General features: G+C 49.9%; 1 protein-coding gene and 1 non-coding gene across 12 annotated transcripts in view; one reads left to right on the top strand and one right to left on the bottom strand.

Moving 5' to 3' along the window:
• The window catches only part of MYO9B (myosin IXB), a 90,987-nt gene that overhangs the window by 33,099 nt on the left and 45,001 nt on the right, over positions 1 to 12,887 (bottom strand). For all 11 annotated transcript variants that reach the window (XM_067733139.1, XM_067733129.1, XM_067733132.1 and 8 more), the window contains exons 4-10: positions 8,872 to 8,934; positions 8,294 to 8,393; positions 7,928 to 8,028; positions 5,877 to 6,006; positions 2,667 to 2,756; positions 1,187 to 1,303; positions 695 to 829 (exon numbers count right to left, since the gene is read on the bottom strand). In XM_067733139.1, the coding sequence (XP_067589240.1) occupies positions 695 to 829; positions 1,187 to 1,303; positions 2,667 to 2,756; positions 5,877 to 6,006; positions 7,928 to 8,028; positions 8,294 to 8,393; positions 8,872 to 8,934 (736 nt within the window). The remainder of the gene's footprint in view (positions 1 to 694; positions 830 to 1,186; positions 1,304 to 2,666; positions 2,757 to 5,876; positions 6,007 to 7,927; positions 8,029 to 8,293; positions 8,394 to 8,871; positions 8,935 to 12,887) is intronic.
• TRNAR-CCU (transfer RNA arginine (anticodon CCU)) lies at positions 9,765 to 9,837 on the top strand. The gene has a single exon. It is a non-coding gene; the product is annotated as a tRNA-Arg (tRNA).

Raw genomic sequence — 12,887 nt, 5'->3', positions numbered from 1 at the left:
GAACTTCTAACAGCCATGTTTAAAAATGTGAAAAGAAACAGGTGAAGTTAACTTTAACAATATACTTAATTTAACCCAACATACCCAAGGTGTATGATGTATGTCAACACATAATTGACATAAAAAATTACCAACAAGGCATGTTACATTCCCTTTTTGCCCCCAAGCTATGTCTTCGCAATCCGCTATGTATTTTGCATTTCCTGCACAACTCAATGCGGACCAGCCATATTTCAAGCGAGAAATGTGACTTTCCGCCAAGAGACGTAATAGTAAAATTAGCTAAGCATCTCTATAAACCCATCAGTTTTCTTTCCCCATCAGAATCAATCATGGGAAGGATGATACTTGGGTAAAGACGGCTGGTTATTTCTCAGTGTGAAGACGCGTTAAGACAGGATATCTTTGTTGTTGACTGAAGCAAATCCTTACAAGGCAACTCAGTTTCTCTCCCACCAAAAGGACTTTCATGTCTGAGCAGAGAGAAGGTACAAAATTGAGCTGTGGCTCCAAATATCCCTGCCGTTTGCCTCATCCTGGGCTGGGTGGGAATGTTCCCAGACTCTCCCTTTTTTTTGCAGAGAAAAATTCTGGGGCGGGTTTGATGACAGACCAGGTCCCAAGGGAGATCCCGGTTCTGGCTCATTCTTTTCCTCCTTGGGTGGGATGGGCGAATAAGATGATATGTCCTTACCTGCTCCAGTTTGAAAATGTGCTGGTTGAAGTAATACTGGAGCTGCTCGTTGGCGTAGTTGATGCAGAACTGTTCAAAACTGTTCCTCTCAAAGTCTTCAAACCCGAAGATGTCGAGGACCCCAATGGACAAGCACTTGGGGAGACAGAGAGAATGGTTATTACTGGTGGGCCCTCCCTCAGGAGCAGCCTGTCTGCTGGTGAGGGCCTTAGAACCCGTAATATTAAACAAGGAGCCCTGTGGTTTTTTGATTTTTGGTTTTTGTTTTGTTTTGGGCCACGCTGCACGGCATGCAAGATATTAGTTCCTCGATCAGGGATTGAACCGGTACCCCGTGCAGGGGAAGCCTGGAGTCCTGTGTTTCCGTTCTGTGCTGGGCCCTGAGAATCGCATCCCGTCGGTTCCCTGGCCCTGCCGTGGGAAGAACTGGCCTGTGCCCGACCAACTGCAGCTGACGTCATGGGTTGCCTGCCGAGGGGGTGTGGTCCTCACCGAGACGGACTCTTCCATGTCCTTCTTGTTGAGGAGGGCGTGGTTGATCCGCAGCACGATCCAATCAAACAGGGCGCTGTATAGTGACTTGGCCATGGAGTCGCGGGCGGTGATGGCCTGTGGGTACAGAGTGGGTGGCACACCTTGGCGGGTCAGGCCCTGAGGTCTGTATGCACAGGCGGGGAGACTGAAGTGGTGACTTGAAACACCCAACTCATCTGACAAGCCCCCTTCTCACTTCGCATGCTGTCCCGTCAGCTTGGATGCCCTGGCCCACCCAAGCGTGAAGCGTGAAGCCCTGACCTGGCAGCCTGCGGTTGGGCCAAGTCTTTCTCATGGGCTGGCTGGCCTCAGAGCACCCTGGGGACTGCTGGGGTGGGAACGCAGGCTCAGGGAGGGCACCATGGGAGAACGAACCAGGAGGCTGGGCTGGGTTCAAAACCAGGTCCCTTGCGGTTCTGGGAGCACCATGGGCCCCACCACTGGGTGCCTAAAAGCAGCGATGGTCTTTACCACTTTTTAAAAAGGCTTTTTGGGGTCTAATTTACATACAAGGAATTCCTTCTTTGTATGTTCTCAGATCTAAGTTGTGACAAGACTCACTTGGCCTGCTCTCAAGATCTAGAACGAGTCCCTCTGGTTTTGTGGAAATGGAGCCGTGTAGGACGCAGCCCTGTACGTGGTCTTTTTCTGCTCAGCTTGGCGCCTCTGGGGAGCAGCCGTGCTGCAGGCTCAGGTGACCTGCGGCACCTTTCACGTACCACGGCTGGGTGCCTTTGCCCACAGGGGCTCCAGCTGTCTGCAGTACCCACTTCAGATGCCTAAGCAGCTTCCACCACCAGCTAAAAATCCACCCCCCACTGCGGCTAGGTACTTTCCTGCTGCTCCCCAAGCTATAAGTCTAGAGGCGTAAAAACACAAGAAAAACACATCACAGAGAAAACATCGAGGCTGGCGCAAAGGCCAGGGAGAGGTGCCTTATCAGGATTTAGGGACCCACACAATGGTTGTAAAGGTCATGCTCAAGCCCTGCGGTCGCAAGTTTTTCGGGCAAGGGCCTGTGAGTCAATAGGACCAGCTTTGCAGGCCAGTTCTGCTGCTGCAGCAGGAGAGCAGCATGTGAATGAACGGGCGTGGCTGTATGAAAATAAAGCTTTATTGACAGAAGCAGGCAGTGGGCTGAGTTTGGCCTGTGGGCCACAGGTGGCTATCCTCTGCTGGTGAGAACCAGCGTGCCCGCTGAGCAGCTGGACATAGACACCACACACGTGGCCCCGGCTCTGGCCTTATGAGCTGTACAGGCTGCTTTGTGCCACACCTGAGCTCATGTGAAAACCAGAGTGTCGCCAGGGTTCTCTGCTGTCACTTTAGGGGCAGGAAAAACACTACCCATGCCAGCTGTCCCTGAAGACTCCCCTTCTGCCCTGTGTATTCATATTTTCGGGACTGGCACCTCACAGAAGCCCAGGGCAGCACTCACCTCGCTGAGACTATAGGGAAGGATGAGTTTGTCGTTGGAGGTCACTGTTTTTCTTTTGGTCAGAACTTCCACTAAGATTTCTCGCTTCACCTGTTTCAGGGTCAAGGGGTGGGGGGAAGGGATAAATTAGAAGCTTGGGATTAACAGATACACACTACTGTTTTTATATAAAATAGATAAACAACAAGGTCCTACTGTATAGCACAGTGAACTATATTCAATATCTTGTAATAATCTATAATGGAAAAGAATCTAAATATATATTCATACGCACACACAAACACATATATATATATATGAATCACTTTGCTATACACCAGAAACTAACACAGCATTGTAAACCAACTATGCTTCAATTAAAATAATTAATTAATTTTTTTAAAAAAAGAGAGAGAGAGAGAGAGAAGGGGAGGAAAGTTGGAGAGCTCAGGGACTGGATCCTTGTGTCACTGAGGCAAGGCGTGGGGAGGGAGGGAGAAGGACACCCAGCAGCTGGGCCGGGAAGTGGGCCCAAAGCCCACCCTCAGGGCTGCCAATCCACAGTGTGTGCTACGCTTGGTGTGTCTCAAAATTATCACCACCCACAGGCTTGCTCGATGGCCCTGACAGTGTGGTCACACAGGCCTGGGTGTCACTGCAGGCCTCGGGCCCAGGTGCTGCCTGGTGACCTGTGTTAAAGCTGTCGCTGTTGGAGCGGGTTCCTGGCCTGGGTGCAGGGGCTGGGCAAGGGGCCTGGCTCTCCCCGACTGCCGAGTCCCATCCATGAGAAGTCAAGTGTTGGGGTAGCAGAGCAGCCCCGGTCTCCCAGCAGACGTGCTCACTCAGCCTCATGAGCACAACAGGAGCTGGGGTTCCCTGACGCAGGTGCACTTTAAGAGCCACAGATGGAATGCATGCTTAGAAAACAGCCTCGGCACCACAGGTATTTGGGGCTGGGTCATTCTTTGCTGTAGGGGGACTGTCTTGTGCATTCTATGACGTCAAACAGCATCCCTGGCCTCCATCCACCAGAAGACAGGAGTACCCCCCAAACGACACCAGACACTGCCCAGCGCTCCTGGGGTTGAGGACAAGTGGACGAGGGGATGGTCCAATCACAAGATGACCTCGCTGATCAAAAGATGATATTTAAAAAAAATTATAGTTGATTTACAATATTATGTTAGTTTCAGGTGTACAGCAAAGTGATTCAGTTTTATATACATATATAAACGATAATTTTGAAGAGCCTTCCAAGTGAGGGGTTGAGGTGGGAGAGCCCCAGAGGGAGTCCTTCTGAAATGAGGAAGGGTCAAAAAGATACCTGTACGCCAATGTTCACAGCAGCACTATTTACAATAGTCGAGACATGGAAGCAATCCAAGTGTCCGTCAACAGATGAATGGATAAAGAAGATGTGGCACAGATACACAATTGAATATTACTCAGCCATAAAAAAGAATGAAATAATGCCATTTGCAGCAACATGGATGGACTTAGAGACTATCATTCTAAGTGAAGTAAGTCAGACAGAGAAAGATAAATATCATATGATACCGCTTATATGTGGAATCTAAAAGAAAAGGATACAGGCACTTCCCTTGTGGTCCAGTGGTAAAGAATCTGCCTTCCAATGCAGGAGACGCGGGTTCGATCCCTGGTCAGGGAGCTAAGATCCCACATGCCATGGGGCAACTAAGCCTGTGAGCCACAACTACTGAGCCCGCACGCCACAACTAGAGAGAGAAAACCCACATGCCACACTAGAGAGAAGCCCATGTGCCACAAGGGAGAACCTGCATGCAGCAATGAAGATCCCACGTGCCACAACTAAAAACCGATGCAACCAAAAATAAAAAAAAATTTTAAATAATTAAAAAAATGATACAAACTTATTTACAAGAGAGAAACAGAATCACAGACATAGAAAACAAACTTATGGTTACCAAAGGGGAAAGGGTGGGGCAAGGGATAAATCAGGTGTTTGGGATTAAAATATACACACTATGGGGCTTCCCTGGTGGTGCAGTGGTTAAGAATTCGCCTGCCAATGCAGGGGACACAGGTTCAAGGCCTGGTCTGGGAAAAGCCCACATGCTGCAGAGCAACTAAGCCCGTGCACCACAACTACTGAGCCTGCGCTCTAGAGCCCACAAGCCACAACTAAAGCCCACGCGCCTAGAGCCCGTGCTCCGCAACAAGAGAAGCCACCGCAATGAGAAGCCCGTGCACCGCAACGAAGAGTAGCCTCCGCTCGCCGCGACCAGAGAAAAGCCCGTGTGCAGCAACGAAGACCCAACGCAGCCAAAAAAAAAAATAATAATAAAAAATAAATTTATATAAAAAAATAAAGTATACACACTACTATATATAAAATAGACAACCAACTGTATAGCATATAGCAAGGGGAACTGTACTCGATATCTTTTAATAACCTATAATGGAAAAAAATCTCTCACTTATATATGGAATTTTAAAAAACGAAAAGCAACCCCCAACTCCCCCCAAGCTCACAGATACAGAGAACAGAATGGTGGCTGCCAGAGATGGAGGATGGGCAAAATGTGTGAAGGTGGTCAAAAGGCACAAACTTCCGGTTATAAAATAAGTCATGGGGATGTAGTGTACAGCATGGCGACTGTGACTAACATTACCGTATTGCATAATTGAAAGTTGCTAAGAGAGTAGACCTTAGAAGTTCTCATCACAAGAGAAGAGAAAACCCTGTGGCCACCTAGGGTGACAAATGTAACGAGACTTACTGCGGTGACCATTTTGCAACATATACAGATACTGAATCATTATGTTGTGCACCTGAAACTAAAATAATGGCGTATGTTCTTTTTAGTTTTTTTTTTGCGGTACGCGGGCCTCTCACTGTTGTGGCCTCTCCCGTTGCGGAGCACAGGCTCCGGACGCGCAGGCTCAGCGGCCATGGCTCACGGGCCCAGCCGCTCCGCGGCACGTGGGATCTTCCCGGATTGGGGCACGAACCCGTGTCCCCTGCGTCGGCAGGCGGACTCTCAACCACTGCGCCACCAGGGAAGCCTAATGTCGTATGTTAATTATACCTCAATTAAAAAAAAAAAAAAGAAAAAGAAATGAGGAAGGGACACAGAAGAGATGGTGGGGGGAGGAAGCAGGCAGACAGGCCCCAGTTTACAAAAGCGCAGTCAGTGAAGGAAGTTCTGGGCCTCGGTGGCCGCTGTGGCTGAGGACAGGGGCCAGTACCTTCAGGAGCTGTGACAGTGTGTCCAGCGCCGCAGGGGGCCCAACCTCCAAGCCTTCGTCTCGGCCCGTGGCTTTCTTCTTGTAAGTGACGTTGCCCAGGTACAGGATGGCCGAGAGGATGGAAAAGATCCTGGGGGAGAAAAGGAACCTAGGTCGGGGCACCTTCCCCAGCCGTGAGACAGCAATAGTTTCCAGTGAACTGGGCCCAAGTTTCCAGTGAACGAGGCTGAATTCGTAAAACCAGCAATTCCAGTCAGAACACACGAAATTCGAAAGATGTCCAATTCTCCACTGGGGACTCTCTTTGTGGAATAGGACTTGGGAGGCACATATCTCTATTTTGTTTTTTGGTGGTAGTGGTGTTGGGCGGGAGCTTAAAATTTTTCTTTTTATGGAGGCATAACATGCATACAAAAAAAAAAGAAAAAGAAAACACACAATTCCCCAAGTATAGAGTTTTGATGAAGTGTCACAAAATGTACAGATGCCTGTAACTGGCACTCAGACCAAGGAACAGAATATTTCAGGCCCTGGAACCAGCCCCACAGAGGAACCACTGTCCTGACATCTAATACCATCTGTGAACCTGACTTCGGTGAAATCACGTGTACTTGCATCTGGCCTCTTACTGAAAAGGTGTGAGATGGGGGAGCCAGGCGTGTTACCGTGTATAGCACATCCCTTCTTAATGCTGCCGACCAGCACTTCTCAGCCTCCGCAGTGCCGGCACCTGGCTTCTACCTACCCGGCCCCCCGCCCACCCCTGCAGTGTGACACTCCAAAATGTCTCCAGGCAAGACCAAGTGTCCCCTGAGGGCAGAATTGGGGCCCCAGTGAGAACCACTGCTGTGTGTGGGGTTGTCCAGGTAGTCAACAAACTGGGGTCTCATTTTTGTACAGCCCCTTAGCTAAGAACGGTTCTTAAGGGAATTCCTGGTGGTCTGCACTTTCACTGCCGAGGGCGCGGGTTCGATCCCTGGTCAGGGAACTAAGATCCCGCTGCGTGGGGTGGTGGGGAGGAACGGTTCTTCAATTTTTAAGGGGTCGTTAAGAAAGAAAACAGAATGCAAAGAAGAACATGCCACAGAGACCACGTGGCCCATGAAGCTGAGAATATTTACTATCTGTCCCTCTCCAGAAAGTTTGCTGGCCCCTGCAGGGATATATCACAATGTGTTTATTTAGTTAACCTCTGGCTGGTGGGCATTTGGGAGGGTTTCCAGGTTTGGGGGCTGTTATAAACAAGGCTGCTGTGTGCCTTCATGTGCGTGTCTCTGGGTGAGCAAATGTATGCATTTGGTTGTGTACACACATCCGTAGTAGGAACTGCCGAATGGTTGTCCACAGCAGTTGGCCCCATTCGTGCCCCCCTAGCACCATGCTCGGCAGAGATGTTCCCTCTGGGTATCCTGGTCGCCCGGGCAGGTGTGGAGAACACCCTGTGTGGTTTTGAAGAATTAAAACAATTTTTAATTGTGGTCAAACACACATCATATAAAATTTGCTTTCTTGACTGTTTTCGAGTGTATGGCTCCGTACTGTGAAGTATACCCACGCTGTTGGGCAAAAGCCCTGTGGTTTTTTGTTTTTTGGGTAAATATACCTGAGTAAATTTTATTTTATTAGATTTCTTTCTTCATCTACTGAGATAGTGTAGTTTTCCGCTGATTAACAGAATCTGTTAATGAGTCTGCTAATGTGGGGCTTAAAATTTTTAAATGATGGAGGAATTCCCTGGTGGTCCAGTGGTTAGGACTCCGTGCTTTCACTGCTGAGGGCCCGGATTTGATCCCTGGTCGGGGAGCTAAGATCCCACAAGCCACGTGATGCAGCCAAAAAAAAAAAAAAGATTTAAAAATGATGAATGACCTCTGAAAAGCCCTGTGGTTTTAATTGGCATCTCCCAATGGCTAATGACGAGCATTCCCTGTCACTGCGCTACTCTCCTTAGTGAGGCTCCTACGATAGGGTGGGTCACATCTCAGAGGGACTGGTAAGCCCCAGGGGGGCCTGTGTGGGAGATGGCAGGGCAGCTGGGCCCGCCCACTTACTGCTTCTTGGTGGCAGGGAGGAAGCCCACCATCTCCATGGCCTGCTTGAGTCTTTCAAAGTCATGCTTGAGGTCCTCCCCATCTTCAATCTTCAAGTTATGCTGAAAAACAAAGTCGGCAGTGCTCTGGGTACTTCTGGGCTGGTGAGGGTGGCGTGAGAGGATGATTTTGGCTGGAACTGATGGGGTATGGCCCAGGACGTGGGGAATGAATGGGGTCCTTTATGCCACCCCCCTCTGGGCCTCCTTGGAGTCGGTTTGGGGGCTAGAGAGGGCCAAGGCGGACGGCCTCTGACCTCCCAGCAGTGCGTAAAGAGCCCGTGGGGAACAGAGGCTGCATTTGTGGTTGGGTCTCGGGGCTGTTTACCTGGTTGAGGTAGAAATAATCTTCAGGTTGCTTGAGCTGAAATTCCTGACGCTCTTCCTCGCTGACGCCAAGTAACAAATAATAAAACACATGGTAGTTCCTGTAGGTCAAAATTAGGAGAAAAAAGTTGTTTTTGGAGGCCGAGTGACAGCTACTCTTCAAACCACTGCTAATACTGCTTTGGAGACCAGGCCAGGGAGGAAACAGCAGCTCGACTATGTACAAATTTGAGACAATAAGTCGATTCTTATAATGTCTTAAGAAAAAAAAAAAACAAAAAAAAAACAAACCCAAAAATCAAACCAGGAGCTTTTCCAGCGAGTAGATTCCTCGGGTGGTGGGCATATGTCTTGCTCACTGGTGGATCAGAGATGCTTCTAATCTAACCACATTCTGGCAGACTTCTGAGCACCTACTCCAGTAAAAGCCCCGGGGAGGCACAAGAAGGTGGCAAAGCTCACGCTCCCAGGAGATCCGCCATGGCCTCCTGTAGATTTCCCCCATCTCAGGACATCTGTTTCTCTCCTTCATAGGGAAGAAGGCAGATGTGATGGATCACCAAGGAAATATCCCCCTACCTCTCATCCTTCTCTTGAGAGACCAGGCGAGACTTTTCAAGCAGGTACTTTTCGACCACAGCTCTGTCATCAAGAGGAAAAAGAAGGACAAGTGTTACACGTTAATACTGTTTCCTTGAAGAACAAGAGTGATTTGTTACCATGGAAAAGCCAGCTGCAGATTAACATCCCTGGACCCACGGTAAACACAGGGACCTAAAGGTAATCACCTTGAGTGTGGTAAACAAGCAACCTAAATGTTGAAAATCTTACTCTAAAGGTAAATACAATCATCATAAATGTGCCTCGCCCTACGACTACCATCTGTAAAAATAAGGAACCTGGGCTGGCTACTTCTGCCCTCCAGACCAGATTTGGGATGACAGCTGTATGGAAGCCCAACCTGGCATCACGCAGGACGCCCCACAGGTGGCAGGAATTGAAACGATTGGACCCACGTGTCCACTAATAACACTGGAAGGTTGAACCCTGCTCCCACCATCTCCCCAGCCATGAAATGTTTCTCTAATTGAAAACCGAAATACAAGATAATGGATTCACTTTTCCATTCTTTTTGAAACAACTTTATTGATGATTGATACACGATAAACTGTACCTACTCAAAGCACGCAACGGGATGAGTTTTGACTGGGTCCTTTCACGTAATTTTCAAAAATAGCTTTATTAGGCATAATTGATGCACAACAGACTTACAGTGTGTGACTGGATGAGTTGTGACACATGCAAATCCCTGTGAGTCCACCACCATGACCAAGAGAGTGAACACATCCATCACCCTGAGAAGTCTCTGTGGGACCTTTGTCATTTCTCCTGCCACCCACCCCCAAGCAGCCACTGACCATCCCCTAAAGATTAGTTTGGATTTTCTAGAATTTAAAAAAAAATAGGGGATTTCCCTGGTGGTCCGGTGGTTAGGACTCCGTGCTCCTAATGCAGGGGGCCCAGGTTCGATACCTGGTCAGGGAACTAAGATCCCACATACCGCAACTAAGCCCTCGCACTACAACTACTGAGCCCGTGCACTGCAACTAGAGAAGCCCGCGTGCGCAACAAAGAACCAGCACAGCCAAAATAAATAAATAAATAAATAAATAAATAAATAAAATAGACTCATTTAGTATGTACAGTACAGCTGACCCTTGAATAACACAGGTTTGAACTGTGGGTCCGCTTTATACGTGGATTTTTTCAATAGTAAATGCTACAGTCCTACGTGATGTGAGGTTGGTTCAATCCATGGATGTGGAACCAGATACGTAGGAACCATGGATCTGGAGGAACCTCAGATACAGAGGACCAACTCTAAGTAGTCTTTGGATTTTCGACTAACCCCTGCATTGTTCAAGGGTTAACCGAATATCGTATCTGCTTACTTTCACTCAACCCAATGATTCTGAGATTCAGCCACATTGCAGCGTGTATCAGAACTTCATTCTTTTTTATGACTGAAGAATAGTCTGCACGTACAGACACACCACATTTTGCTTATCTGTTTATCAGTTGATGGACATCTGAAGGACCTGGGTCCATGAGGCTATGTGGGCTCTGGGGCAGGAATAAGGCATGTCTGCGGCCACATCCTCAATGCTAACAGAGACATCAAACATTCCTTGGAGATCTACTACGAGGTTCTAGGCACTGTTTTGCAGGGATTCAATGACCTGGATTTAAATGTCCCCAGGTATGGGCACTGTGGCCCCCACCGATGGACTGGATGAGGTGCTAAAAATTGGGAGAGGCCACACGTTGCTTGGGACTCCACAGGAGGGAGGTGGTCTGGCAGGGACCTGAGCCTGGCAGTGGCCCTGCCTCTCATGGGATCCACTATCACCACGTGTGTGAGCTGTACAGGTCTGCAGGTCATCCTCATCTGAACCCATCTTGTTACACTGAAGAGGAAGCTGGTGCCCGAGGGGTGGCAGGGTCGGGCCCCTGGTCCAGGGCCTGCCGGATGCTGCCAGCCTCTCTCACAGGATGGCAGTCTTCTGTCTGCAGCCTTGCACAGACACATACACACATACAACCTGCATGGGTGGGTTTCCAAGGGCTCAGACTGTGCTGTCTCTTCTTCCAAACCCGTATTTTCTTCCATTCCTTCCACTGGCCAGTAACTTGTAGTTCTCAGCAGTCCGTTTTCCTGCAGGAGGAGGCTGCGTCTGCTCCTACACTCACATTTTCATCTCAGTCTGTAGCCGATTCCCTGTACTGTGTCGGCATATGGGGGAGGACAGCGACCTCTCAGGGGCACCGAGCTGTCATTTGACTGGCCATCACCTCTTCCCTTTGCTGATCATTCTGGGAGCCTAGGCCCCTACGGGGGTCTTGAGGGAGCCAGGGATCCCGCTGGCACTGAACCCTTGAGCCCACAGGAAGACGAGGCCTTGCGAATTGGGGAACTGGGGGAAGACTTGGACTGCCCCTGACCCTTGGCCTCAGCGGGAAGTGGCATCGAGAAGTGTCACCTGCCCAAAAGCAGAACCGGGTCTGGGCCTGCTCCTCGTGAGCTGGCGGCAGCTGCTCCCTGGACAGGAAGTGTACCTCCCTCCTCGGAGTGTGGGCAGGCCACAGTCAAGGGCTGAGGCAGGACTTCCTTTCCTGAATCTGAGGCCATAGATAGGACTCTGAAGCTGGCCTATGAGGTCCAGCCACCCAGGGCCACAGGAGCTGAGCCTGACAGGAGCTGAGGTGGGACAGGCTGGCCATTTAGCTGAGGGCCAGCCCTGCTGGTGTGCTGGATCGAATGGTGGCCCCCAGAAGACATGTCTACCTGGAACATGTGACTGTGACTGTGAAAAAAGGTATCTGCAGGTGTAATTCAGTGAAGGATCTGGAGATCAGATCTTCCCCCATGGTCCAGATGGGCCCTAAATCCAAGGACAAGTGTCCCAAAAGACAGAAGAGGAGATCACAGAGAGACTCAGGGGAGAAGACCACGTGAAGACAGAGGCAGAGATTGGGGTGATGCGGCCACAAGCCAAGGATGCCTGGAGCCCCCAGAAGCTGGAAGAGGCCAGGAGAGATCCACCCCTAGAGCCTCTGGAGGGAGCGTGGCCCTGCCCACACCTTGATCTTGGACTTCTGACCTCCAGAACCGTAAGAGAATAAACTATTGTTTTGAGCCAATCGGTTTGTGGTACTTTGTTTCAGCAGCCGCAGGACATGAAATGGAGAATGCAGGAAGGAGAGATCTGGGCGGAGAAGGTGGGGGGCGGTGCCCACTGGCAGCAAAGGCTCTGGCTTCTGGCCTGCAGAGCCAGCCTGGGACCCAGGAGAACATGTGCAGCCTTTTGGTGTCTCTGCTCCCAAGAAGCCACTAGAACTAAAGAAACTGTTTCTGTGTCCTCTACCCAGTCAGATATGCTGGGCTTTTCCTGCTGGTCAGAGGCTCTGCAATGTGGCAGATACAACTGTGCAAAATATGGACCCATGGGAGAAAAGCAGATTTAAAATAAGGGGGGGGGGGAACTCCCTGGCGGTCCAGTGGTCAGGACGCGGTGCTTTCACTGCTGGGGCCCGGGTTCAATCCCTGGTCGGGGAACTAAGATCCTGCAAGCCGCGCAGCACAGCATAGAGTAGATTAGAGTAGACTAGAATAGAATAAAATAAAGTAAAATGAGTGAGGGTCTTTGTGGAGAAAGGGCTGAAACCTGCGGGCCAGGTGGGGACAGGTGGGTGGCTCCGCCCATGCAGATGCCAAGCTGGGCCCAGCAGTAGTCGGGAAGGGACCACTGGACAGCCCATGGTGGGGCTGAGGCCCACTTCCAAGTGTCCGTGAGGGCTAAGGGGCCAGAGCAGATGCTGCGTTTATTGAGGGTCTCTCTCCTGCACTACTGCCCATCAGGGCCTGGGCAGTGGGAAAAAGGAAAGAAGCCAGAGGCTGAAGGATTTGGGAAAATAACATTTCCGTCCTCGTCTTGAACAGGCACCATCCACTGAAATGGTCGTCAGTTAGGTTTAGATGGACAGAAGAACCTGGATACTCTGAAGTCCTGGAGGACCTCTCCCTTCCTGAAACA

The sequence above is a fragment of the Pseudorca crassidens genome, chromosome 3 (genome assembly GCF_039906515.1).
Source record: "Pseudorca crassidens isolate mPseCra1 chromosome 3, mPseCra1.hap1, whole genome shotgun sequence".
NCBI lineage: Eukaryota > Metazoa > Chordata > Mammalia > Artiodactyla > Delphinidae > Pseudorca > Pseudorca crassidens.
The sequence above is the reverse complement of the archived record's forward strand: the minus strand, read 5'-3'. Positions and strand labels throughout refer to the sequence as shown.